We start from the raw sequence: 12,416 nt of genomic DNA on the forward strand, positions 1-12,416 counted from the left end.
TAACATTCCGAACAGTGGAGACGCTGTTGCGATTTCAGAATTGCACATCAACACCGAACCCAAACAAGGAAGTGACTGCCGGTGTGTCAGATGACGTCATCATAATGCAATAGTGTAACTCGTGCAACTAAAAGGTAAGTCGCTTAGTTTCTAAGAATATATTGTATTCTCCGGTGAATATGAATTCATCAGCGAGTAGCTTCTTTTGATGTAGAACGTTATCTTATCAGATACACCTTAGACATCTCTATTTTTTATCATTGGCTGGATTCCTCGCAACGAATTCGAGTTAAAATCTCTTCGTCGCTGGTTTCTTGTCAGTCCAAGATTCTTAAATCTTTGTGCTAGGCTACAAAGCAGCTCTAAATTTTCTTGAACTTAAATTACTGAAGACCTTCCAGTTTCCCATGAGATTTCCTAAACCTTGAGATAAAATATCGGGTGTAGCTTAATTGAGTCTTTTCCAGTCAACTATTCCTGGAAACTCGTATCTCAGGAGCATTTAAATACTGTATATCCGGAAAACCCTTCTTTCACGAGTCAAAATAATGATTTAATGTTTTTGCCATTTTGCTTTTATTTTGAAAATATAACATTATAACTTTTGATTTGTGGTGTTGTAATCACAACACCCTACAATTTAATTTTGGGATTACGTTTTAATGTTTCTTTGCCTTGTCATTCCAGGTGTTTGACATGAAGCCAACAAGCTTGGACCACTGCTCCATATTTGACTTGTCCTCCCGAGATGAAGCCTTCATAGGACTTAGAGAAGTTAACCCTATCGGAAAACAAAGTGCTGACCGAGAGTCGGCCGCAGAAAGTATGCAAACAGTTTATATTTGTGCAATTCATGTGTTATGTTCACAAAGAACGGGTATCATTGCTGAACTTGATTGCTTTCAGAGTTTGAGGATAAATTGCCCGAGGATGTCAGAGAGGTCTCGGATAAGATGGCCTGCTCTGCCTGCAGGTGCACCTTCATTAACCGTGAAGAACAGGTAAGTCAACAATCTTTTTATGCGTCTCAGCTTGCTGTTTTTTTTTATTCTTCTTTTCTTTTTTTTAACTTGAAATTTTCTCTCAGCATGGCTCCAAAGAAAGTTATGCGTTCCTAGGAAGCATAATCTTAGTACAGATGGCAAACAGACTTTTTTCAAATTATGACCTGGCTATATGCACTTTGGTGAAATCTACTATCTGTACTATTATCAAAGTAATCACAAATCTAAATTTCACAACATTTTTCTCAGCACATGAGAGAGACTAGTAAGAAAAAAAAAGAGACTACAAAAAATATATATAAATGAACACTCAAATCGTTGGTGAATTCACCTCTGGCAGTGAAGTCTTCCCTCCATGAAAGGAGCATCCTGCAAGTAGTGATGTTGATCGTTAACTGCACTGAGAGAAAGAAAAGTCCACCCAGGCTTCAGTCATGTTTAGAGAGCATGCTGTTAATCATTTGAACCAGGCTTTATGATCTAATGTTTCCCAGTAAAAACCCTTCCATTTCTTACCTGTTCACATGCCATATTTCACTGCATGGTCATACGACGTTGTTGACATTCACCATTGCTACTCCTCCAAGCTCAAAATGGCTACTCCATCCAACAATGTACAGAGAGCCAGAGATTGAATGAGAGGGGTGTCTCGTGAATGAACAATGACACGTTTGAGCGAGCAAAATCTTATTCTGTATTCAAAACCCACCAAATTCTGATGTCAAAAAAACAATGTGTCTGATGGACGGCCGTTGATTTGAAAGTATTCGTCCCTGTCATAAATTATGCGTTGAGGATGCAGGGGCGCTGGTAATGAGAGCACTGTGTATATAAAACTTCATTCCGGGACTTGAAATTTGCAAATCAAGGTTTTGCTATTCTGTCATACCATCGTAAACTTCTTTGAGTTCACATAACAGATATCTTTGCCAAAATTTCAGATGGAACACTACAAGCTCGACTGGCATCGATTCAACTTGCGACTAAAGCTGTCAGGAAAGCCGCCAGTTACCGCCGAGGAGTTTGAAACGAAGACTGGAGCTGGTAAGGAAAATCCGTCAATGTAACTTACTGTACAGTTGGATATTATTTGTCGCTTGTAATGTTTTTGATGTACAGGAGATTTGTCAAGTATCTCAGGTTCCGAGTCTGACTCTGAGGAGGATGACTCGGATAGGGATGAGGGAGAAACAAGTTGGAGCCCATCTGGTGGGGATGTTGACACCTCAGATGATACTAGCGTAAGGACAGGAAGGCTCTCCAGCCAAGTGGTGTTCCAGGATTCAGCAGGACAGTACCTGTCAGTCTACCGCTGCATTTTATATGGAAAGGTAAAGTTTTGAAGGATGGTGGAAAACCCATTTCAGGTCATTTAAGTTTCTTTTCATTTTCTTAGTCAGATGAAGAGCAAGACTTGGAGTCCTGCTTAAAATCCATCACCAAGAGGACACTGTGGATAATCCTAATGACTGGTGGTGGCCATTTTGCTGGGGCTGTATTCCAAGGGTATGCTTGTTTTCACCAGCTTTGGCTTATTACCTGATCAATCGTAAAAAATCTGACTGATTAACCCATTCAGCGCCACTTATGACTATAGATGTCAACGATCCATTTTCCTTGCCTCCACTCACAGCCGTGGAAACCAGTTACCTATTTTAACTGCGTTGGCCGAGAATGAGCTAATTACCTAAATGAGTTAACTCATTTAGTGGCAGATTTTTTGAGACGGATCGTTTAATTTGGGTATAAGAAAACTTCTAAATAAATGCTCAGAAGTGAATGCCTGGACTGTACAGACATATCAATGCGCACATCTTTCAGATTGATTGATTTAATTATGACTCAAAGGTATTGTATCAAATTGGAGTGTACAATGCATGCCTCTGGGCTACATTATTCTGTCACGCTGTTATGGAAATAAAAGGAGAATATTCATAGAACTCTTGCTCGTTCATCATTAGACTTTACTCATAGTCGCTTTAGGATATTTTGTCATACTTATAGCCATCTGTTTCTTAGACTAACACACTCCATTGTTTGCATACTAACATTATGGTTTTACTTCCACAGGAAAGAAGTCATTCAGCACAAGACCTTCCACCGATACACTGTGCGTGCCAAGAGGGGCACCGCCCAAGGACTCAAGGATTCTCAAAACCGGAGTCACGCGCCAAAGTCTGCGGGAGCTACTTTGAGACGCTACAATGAAGCGGCGCTCGTCAAAGTAACGACAGCACACATTATTATTCTTAACACAAATTAAGAATAGAGATTATTTGTGGAAAGTACTATCTGAAGAATGATTAAGAAATACCTCTTGATTAAATTAAAATACTGTTTAGATCAATGACAAGACAAATCAGTTTAAAAGATTATAATTATTATTCAATCAAATATTAATCTTAATTTTTTTTTTTTTTAAATGTGTTTTTTGTACTTTGTCCCCATATGAATTGCTTCACAATTGGAGCATATATAGATATCAACATTTTAAACAGGGTGTTTTTAATTGTAAAAAAATATATTTTTAACGGAAAAGTCGAGATAAAAATGGAAGAATTTATACTGTAATAAGTTATATAATTTTTTTGTCCCCCAAAAATGAAAATTTGCAGTTTATGCACTGAATAAGTCACATCGAATTATGAGGCGCACTGTCTGCTTTTGAGAAAATCAAAGGCTTTCAGGTGCACCTTATAGTGCGGAAAATACAATAGCCATTGTTTTCCTTTTCATAACTTCATAACTATCCATTTTTTCCAGGACATTCAGGATCTCTTAGTGAACTGGGGAGATCATTTGAAAGAAGCATCTGCCATATTCATACGAACTCCAAGCTACAACAAGACAATCTTCTTTGGTGGCCGCACGAGTCCGCTGGACAAAAAGGACAGCAGGATCCGGAGCATTCCCTTTGCCACGCGCAGGGCAACCTTTCGGGAAGTACAGCGGGTACACAATGTGCTTTCCACGGTTCACCTTCACGGTAAATTGAATTATTACTGACTTGTACTGTAATATATGTGTATATAACAAGTTTATCAGACTTGTATGATATGATAATATTGATGTCATGTCTTGATCCAGGGAAGGACACTGAAATGTCACATTTCAACTGTGTATCAAAGAAGGTGTGGAAGAAGACTGTCCAACCGGCAGTATCACTTAGGACGGAACAAGAGGAAAGTGAGTTACAATATCTGAAACTGCTTTATGTGCAACACTGTAGTTTCACACTGCTACAAACTGGACCTGCAATTATACATTTATTTATGTACATTTATTTATGTATTTATGTACCTTGTCGAAAACATTGTGGCCATCTTTAAAAATACATTTATACTTATCTTAATGAATGCATAATTGATCGAGAGCTTGCAGTGGATCATGGCTTTGTTATAGCAGTACCACTATGAATATCTTGTTTGTACCTCCAGAAGAAGATATCCAAAACAGCTCAGAGGAGGAGGAAGCAGGTGAGATCCAGCTCCAGATGGTTGAGTTGACCACTGAAACCCGGGACCTAAAGGAGTTTGACATCCAACCATCCAGACACAATAGGAGAAGGTGGAAGAGGAGGAAGGCGAAGGAGGAGGAAAACAAACATGAAGAAGGTGTGTCTCATTGTGAAAGGTTTTTGATATCAACGGTTGAAAGGAACAGATATTTTGATTTTAGATGTGGGTGACATCAGTAACACAGAAGGAGATGACATCCATGAGGAAGTTGATGTCCCTCGGCAGACACGACCAAAGAACAAGAGTAGGAGGAAGAAACCAACGAAAGGTAAGTTTGCACTTGTCATGACAGCGGGACCTTTAAAGTTGAATTGATGTTCCGAATGTAAGGAGACATTCAAATGTCTATTAATAAGGTTTGACAATCTGATTGTTTTGTTGATATTCCCTTTAGCGCAGCTTCATTACTGGATGCATAACGCAACGCAGCCACAACTGTAGCTTCTATTCTATGCACCTTATAATGCTGTGCGCCCTATATATGAAAGGTTTTAAAATAGACCATCCATTGAAGGGGCGCCTTATGATCCGGTGCACCTTATAGTATGGAAAATATGGTATGTTGTCCTCCAATAGAAGAGGAGGAAGACTCATGGGAGTACAGCCTGAGGGACGCCCTTTACACAGCCTGCAAGGTTGGGGACGTGGATGCCTTGTGCCGTCTCCTCCATCTTTCCGAAGACCCTCGAGAGCCATCAATTGGCGACGCTGTACACACCGCCGGTGCTTTGACTCTTCTTAACAAGCGCATTGACTCTTCGGGGTTCACTTTGCTGCATGTTGCATCTGCGGCTGCTCAGAAGACTGTCATTAGGCTGCTGTTGGATGCTGGAGCTGACCCGACATGCAGGTAGGAGGGAAAAAAAACATATATATATATATATAAAATCATTATTGAGTGTTCTTTCTACTGTAGAGGTTTGAAGTCTTAAGTTGCTGTAACAAGTTTTTCCCTCAGTGATAGGAAAGGGCAAACCCCATATAACGTCAGCCCGGATAAGGATACAAGGAATGTTTTTCGTAAATACATGGGTGACTATCCTGACAAATATGACTACAACAAGGCTCGGGTAAGAGGCTCCGCATGTCCACTTTGACAAATGCAAACAGCTGAAACAAGACTATTAGCGTCTGCGCTTCCCAAAGGTACCTGGACCGTTAACGGCAGAGATTGAATCAATGAAGACTGAGAAAAAAAAGGCTCAAAAGGCGCTGAAAAAACAGCGTGAAAAGACACAAAAGGAGGAGAAAAGGAAGCAGGAAATGGAATTGGAGGAAAAGAAGAAGTTTGCTTCTTTACCAGATCGGGAGAAGGTGCGTTTTTGTGCATTTGTTTTTTTAGGTAATACCAGCATGAAGTAAATAATTACTCTTAACACCAGAGAGCTTTAGCAGCTGAGAGGAGGTTAGCAGCGCAAGCAGCTGCAACTGGAGCCAGCCTCTCCAATGTCAAGTAAGACCTTTGTGTCCACATCCAGAAGCTGTCTCAGTATACAGTATCCACCAAACGTCTTTTTTTTTTTTTTTTGTGTTGTTGCATTATCCACCATCAGGAGGTGCTGGCAGTGTGGAGAGTCTCTGCTGGGCAAGATCCCGTTCCAGTACCTGGATTTCTCTTTCTGCACGCCTCGTTGTGTGCAAGCACATCGCAAGGCGAATGCTCCAGCAGCAAAGACCTAAAGACTCTAAATAGAGAAGCTATCTCTTATGGCCCTTTGAGGTCTGTAAAATGTCATCTTTATCACAGATCTGTGTTGAGCACAGAAAGTCCAAATTTAAACAGCATCTGTATTGGAAAAATACATTAGTATTCTTTGTAAAAGATTCAGCATTACCCTCATGGGGTAAAATAATTTGTCATTGCATAAATGTTGGACGAGCACTTAAACACGAAGGAGCATTAGGGCCACACAGAAGTACATAGCAAAATGTGAGGGGAAAAACATTCTGCTCAAAACAGCATTTTTTTTTTTTACCTCCCACATCCTACTACATTCTTTACCAAGCAACTCTCAGTTTACAGAAGTTCTGAAACACAAGTTATGACTTTTCATGGAAGCAGAACTGTTGAAATAAGTAGACCATATTTTTCTTATGAACAGAACTTTAAAAAAAATCCTCAAAGATGACAACTTCTCCAAAAACAATAGTTATACAATATCAGATTTAAAATGATGCCTTTGATTCTCCTACCTCAATCATTTTAAATCATTTTCAGAAAACAAGAAAAAAAGAAACTCCTCCCACAACACATTTAATAAACAAGAACCCAGTTTTCTCTATTTACTTTTTGTGGATTTGAACGACACAATTTCAGCAAGCACTTAGGCATTGTTTTTTCTTGATACAGTGACAGCACTGTAAGCTATCGAAAAGGTACTTGATGAACTGAGCGCCATTCACATGAAGGACGTCAATGGGAACCCTATTGATGAGCACCATCTATCAACATCAATTGACAGCTTTTTTATGGGAATGGGTAGAAAAAAGGTTGATAAAAAACACTTAACTATGGTCAGTCAGAGGGCTTGAAATTTGATGGATATTTCAGTTTTTTTTTCAATGGCTGGCATTAAAAGTGATAATGATATGCAACCTTTCTTTCTAGAAAGATGCAACTGTTTTCGTGTAATATTATCCATTAGTGTACCTCATATTACATTTTTTTTACTCAAATAATTGTAACTTCATCTTTTGACTTTATTTCATTTTCACTGTGGCCCGAAGATTTCTTTGTATGAAACAACAAAGGAAAAAGCAGAAAATTAATTTTAGGATCGCTTCTAGAAGCATGAGTTTCATGTTATTTTTTTAAACTTGAGCATCACGACCAATCAGCTGCGGCTTTGAGAAGAGGTCGATCCATGAAAAGCACCCTTAAATGTACTGGCGCACCCTCCAGCTCCAGCACCGTGATGTTGTTGGGCTGGGTAGTACTGAGCAGGGGTCCGGGAACATAAAGAGTCTGCTGCGGTCCCCTGGCTGGCCAGTACCGCCCCAGATTGACACCATTGATCCAAACCTGACCCTAAGAAGATGAAAAGTGGCTCAAGATAGGCATACTGAAATTACACTGCATTGTGTATGTTTTAACTCGATTACCTTTGTCCATTCATTCAGCTTGATAAAAGTGTCCCAGGCTATACCATTGGGCTGCAAGGTTCCCATATAAAAGCTTGGTCCAATAGAAGGTCCATCTGCTTGGTCGTGAAGGCTAATTGTGTGAGGCCATCCACCGGCAATGGCTCCATCGATGTCCAACGGGTACATCTTCCAGTCGGTTAGCACATCTTGGCCCAGGATTAGGTTGCTGATGAGACCCTGGAATTGACGCAATTTGGCATTGAAGTAATTGCTACTGTTATCTGAGTATGTGGTCTCTTCTGAAATAGCCACCATGCTCTTAAGGGTAATGGTAACCAGGTATCATTGCTTACCAAAACGGCAGCTTTAAAACACTCAAAAAGGCCTCAATTTTTCATGTTCATAGCACAAACAATGTAATGTGGTCTTTCTTGCCTTGTAGTCATTGATGTGGCTACCAAAGTTAACTCTTCCCATATTCTCCACAAGGATGTCCAAGGTATCACCCTGCTGTCCACTAACATTCATCACCAGTATGGTGTCTCTCTCCAAGAGACCCTGGAAAACCTGTTCACACATTTTGACCGAAGTAAAAACTTTCAATCCTGCTTTGGATTGGCATTGCTACGGACGTTCATTGCGAGGTCTCACCCCATTGACGGAAACGTATGCGCGATCACGAACGCCGTTCAAGGGGGAGATGAGCGGCGTGGGCTGGGCAAGGTCTCGGGGCAATGCGGTCTGATACATCACATATCCGTAGAACTGAGCACAACAGCCTGGCTTTTAGAAACTCCGGCAGCCAGGGGACTTTACTACACTTCAAGTGTGATGCTACCTGTTTGAGCTCCTCAAAAGTCAAAGGGTACTTTGAAGGAACAGGCTCCACAGAAAAAGTGTCCAATAGACTGCTGATGTTGCCCACCTAGAAGAAAAATCTTACATTGCTCAGCTACTACTTATCTATAAGGTATTTGAAGAAGGGAAAAAAGTTGTGGCTTATAGTTCATAAAGTATGGTAAACCGGCTATTTGGCAGAAGATTATCGTATTTCCCTCACTATAAGGCACACCTAAAAGCCTTATTTTTTTTAAAAAAGCAGATGGTGCGCCTTATAATCTGGTACGCCTTATATATGGATCAATATTGAGATTGGGATTCGTAGATGGGGAATGAACTGAAAGTAAGCTTTACCTGTTTCTTTTGTGTGTTTACAGTTGAACAAGGTTGCACATATTGACATCGAGTTATTATGCTATTGAGAGGTTAGAGTTATAGTGCGGAAATTACGGTATTTGAAGTGTGGCACATTAACGGATGTGTGGCAACTTTTGTAATAAAGGAGACGTATGGTATGCAATTTTGAATAGCTGTAAGTAAACTGTTCTACCATAATAAATTCATTGAGTTTCACATACATCAAAACTCGCTACTTAGAACTGACAATACAATTCATACTGTGGCAAGTAACACTGAAGTACTTGAAAAACGTATTAAAAATGTACCTTTCTTAGCATCACAAAGCCATAGGCAAATTTTGGTGTGGCAGGTGGCATGGGTCCAAGGGGAATGGCCTTGAACTGAAGCAAAATTAACACAATGCGTAAGTAGTATACAAACATGGCGGAGAAGGCGTATAAACCCATCATGCCGTTTTAACGACGTCTCTGATGGCCAACAGCTTGTCGGTGGGGTCCCCTGCCTCCGTTAGCGGGGCATCGTAGTCGTAACTGGTCACCACGGGACGGAACTTTGTGTCGTGGTCAGCACCTTGCAATGAAGAGTGGCCACATAAGTGACGGGAAAAACAGGCGTGATTTTGAATACTGTAATTAAAGGCGCTGAATTTAAAGCGCACCATTCCAGTAGCCAAAGTTGGTCCCACCTTCAAACATATACCTGGGGGGAGAAAGTAATTACAGTATCAGAAGTGGATCATGATTGCTGGACCTCATTCCATTTAAATATATGAAAATATTGTGTGTTGGGGGGGTGATAGTTTGGAGCACATTCATAATTGTTTTTGGGGGCAGGTAAACATTTTTGAGACCTCCGTGTCAAAATTACTGCAAATTTCGGACTATAAGCCTCTACTTTTTTCTCGAACTTTGAACCCTGCGGCTTGTAGTCCAGCGTGACTCATTGCCATTTTTTTTTACCAGCCCCCAGGAGGCAAAATCTCATTTTAGATAGTATATTGGAAGTATTGGATTTTGAGTTCCAACATCTATTTTACTCGCCATTGGGGTCACTCTCCATCAGTAAATGCAATCAGTTGTATTAATGTTGTGTTGATGCAATATTCTAACAATCGAAGCATGTTGGTGTTATGTTGAAAATATGACTCATAGTCCAGTGCAGGCAATGGAAGTCATCCAGATGTAATCTTGTTCTACTTTGGGCAAAAAATAATTGAACATTTGTGTAGACGTACATGTTGACGTTAGCGCCCATGCTTAGCATCTCTGCTAACCCCCTGCTGACCTTCTGAGTATCAACCATGGCATGCTCATCACCCCAGTGGTCCAACCATCCTGTGTAATACTCTGAATTGACCTGCAGCGTTATCAAAAACACATTTCACTCGTGTGCTTTTGTTCACATCACTAATTACTGCAACTGTCAAGTTCCATTACAACTAACCAAAGGTCCTTGTGGTTCAAACTGCCTTTGCCTGATGAAGGCTTCAGTTATGTTGTCACCTACAGAAAGGCAAACAGCAGGAATGGTGACTTTCTATCAAATGCGCTCTCGAAAAGACAATTCCCTGCTAATCTCAACCTGTGCCAAAATCCACAGTTGCATATAATCCGTCCAGGGTCCCGCATCTCATTTCCTTATCTGTGTTGCCATCTGTGGTGAACAGAACGGTGTCTTTGCCAAGAAAAACTCGCAGCAATGTCCGCAAGTGACGAAGGTAGTTGTAGTCGCAAGCGTAGTAGCTTCCATACTCGTTTTCAACCTGGAGGTGGCAAGTAGTAGCAACAATTTTGGAGCTTCCACTTCATTTGAAAATTCATATTCAAGGAATCTACAGTATTTCTTTACCTGGACACTAATGATGTTTCCGCCATTAACATACAACCAAGGTGCCATTTTGGGCAGGAGAACAGCAAACCAGTTTGTGACTGCCTCTAAATAAACTGGGGAACAAAAGTGATTTGAAGCTATGACACTAACAAAACAAAACAAAAGTAAACATCCCAGAAGATTTCTATGTTGTACCTGTATCAGCGGAGCGCACGCTAATGTTTTCTCTTAAGAGTAACCATGCAGGCAATCCACCCTGTAAGACGCAAATTCAAGAGAGTCGTGTGCAATACATGTGACAGTGATTCTCTACAATATTAAACTGTTTTATTGATATTACTGGTGATGAGAAAAACGAAGCTTCATGAAGCACTTAACATCACTACATCTTTGTGCCTCAAGTGCCATCTTAGAGGACTCCAAAAATATCACAAGTGCTTCATGAAGCTTCTTTTTTTAAGTCATTCAGTGCCATGCACGAGAATTCTTGTCTTTTAAAATAGTAATGACTAAAATTCTGGTCAAATGTTTTTAATGGTGAAGAGCTAACACTCTTGACTAATGCTTACCTAACTTTAGCCAATTGAGCACTGTAGTGCTAACTCTGACCATTGGATGGCAGTGTTTCCACACATAACACAGCTGTTATCTACATGCAAGTGTAACTCAAGAATGGAAGTCAAATGAGGGCAGAACCCATATTTACATAGACATAACATACAATATTCTGTTGGCCTTGAAAGGTGAGTGAAAATGCTAAATAAACTAAAGGTTTCCTTTTCCAATTACGCTTGGCACTGAAAGTGTTAACAATACAAACAACGATTTCTCACCATCTCCCATTCGGCACAGATGTAAGGACCGGGGCGCAGGATCACCAAAAGGCCCGTCTGATTGGCCAGGTTCAAGAAATGCTCCAAATCACGGTCCCCTGTGAAGTTGTAGATCCCCTCTACAGTTTCATGGAAGTTCCAAGGAACGTATCTTCATAGGGGGTGGAAAAAAATACATCTCGTGGTCATATAAAATCGTTTTTTTGTTTTGTTTTGTAACTGTAATTCTTTAGGCTTACATTTGGATGGCGTCAAGTCCTGCCATGTACATCTTGAGCAACCGATCCTTCCAGTAGAAACGTGGGATGCGGGAGTAGTGAATGCTGCCGGAGATGTACCGAAAGGGCTGCCCATCTTTCAAAAAACAATTGTTTTTATAGTCTATCGTGAAGGATCTCTCAGACGACTGCAAGACAAGAACTTCGTTTTAAAAGGAGGACTAACTTCCTATTAGGACTGGAAGTAAAAGCTAAATTATTTCATTTTCTCTTTAAACAACAGAGGAACGTATATCATGTTCTGCGTGTAATTAGAAATCATTTTCAGCTGCATCTTTGTGAAAAAAAAAAAAAAACTGATATCATTATCAGGGCACATTTTTAGTACAAAAGTTCCACCGTACTCACGTGTAGTAAAAAGCAATCAATTTTAATGATTATCAAATAGGTTCCTTAAATTTATTTATAAGATCTTTACGCTAAATGTACACGTTGCAAGTCAAATCTTACCCCATGGGCAGTTGAACACACGCAGCTCACTGCTAGGAAGAACAACATACTCGCGTACATTCTGGCTGCCTTTTTGTCTTCCCCCACCACAGAAGTTAAAACATGACAATTCCTAGTGTGTTTAGCATTATTGTGTTTAGAACACTTCGGCTGGACGATTCAAAAAGTATGAACATTCTAGTTTGTTGTAACCGAGTGGAGCATGCGCCGTCATGTGAT

At 40.3% G+C, this 12,416-nt stretch overlaps 2 protein-coding genes across 5 annotated transcripts; one reads left to right on the forward strand and one right to left on the reverse strand.

Moving 5' to 3' along the window:
* The first annotated feature begins 89 nt into the window (after positions 1–89).
* On the forward strand, positions 90–8,954 carry ankzf1 (ankyrin repeat and zinc finger peptidyl tRNA hydrolase 1). 3 transcript variants are annotated; one of them, XM_088415082.1, is made up of 16 exons: positions 90–134; positions 688–823; positions 907–1,001; positions 1,946–2,048; positions 2,124–2,335; positions 2,401–2,510; positions 3,075–3,228; positions 3,768–3,990; positions 4,092–4,190; positions 4,445–4,618; positions 4,683–4,790; positions 5,099–5,372; positions 5,481–5,592; positions 5,669–5,836; positions 5,905–5,975; positions 6,076–8,953. In XM_088415082.1, the coding sequence occupies exons 2-16, from the start codon at positions 697–699 to the stop codon at positions 6,200–6,202; spliced, it is 2,157 nt and encodes a 718-aa protein (XP_088271208.1). In that variant the 5' UTR covers positions 90–134; positions 688–696; the 3' UTR covers positions 6,203–8,953. The 3 variants fall into 3 exon arrangements, with proteins under 3 accessions (XP_088271208.1, XP_088271207.1, XP_088271209.1); XM_088415081.1 differs by having other exon boundaries at positions 4,442–4,618; positions 6,076–8,952; XM_088415083.1 differs by lacking the exon at positions 90–134 and having other exon boundaries at positions 692–823; positions 6,076–8,954.
* On the reverse strand, positions 4,281–12,408 carry glb1l (galactosidase, beta 1-like). 2 transcript variants are annotated; one of them, XM_088415085.1, is made up of 16 exons: positions 12,198–12,408; positions 11,709–11,823; positions 11,470–11,620; positions 10,832–10,892; positions 10,655–10,749; positions 10,388–10,568; positions 10,250–10,308; positions 10,041–10,162; positions 9,465–9,505; positions 9,258–9,376; positions 9,112–9,186; positions 8,445–8,531; positions 8,258–8,371; positions 8,042–8,173; positions 7,625–7,843; positions 4,281–7,550 (listed from the first exon to the last, which is right to left on the reverse strand). In XM_088415085.1, exons 2-16 carry the CDS (start codon positions 11,738–11,740, stop codon positions 7,347–7,349), a joined length of 1,692 nt encoding a protein of 563 aa, XP_088271211.1. In that variant the 5' UTR covers positions 11,741–11,823; positions 12,198–12,408; the 3' UTR covers positions 4,281–7,346. The 2 variants fall into 2 exon arrangements, with proteins under 2 accessions (XP_088271211.1, XP_088271210.1); XM_088415084.1 differs by having other exon boundaries at positions 11,709–11,875.
* Between the last annotated feature and the right edge of the window lie 8 nt (positions 12,409–12,416).

Source organism: Hippichthys cyanospilos, chromosome 5 (genome assembly GCF_059441005.1).
Source record: "Hippichthys cyanospilos isolate Australia breed blue-spotted pipefish chromosome 5, RoL_Hcya_1.0, whole genome shotgun sequence".
Lineage (NCBI taxonomy): Eukaryota > Metazoa > Chordata > Actinopteri > Syngnathiformes > Syngnathidae > Hippichthys > Hippichthys cyanospilos.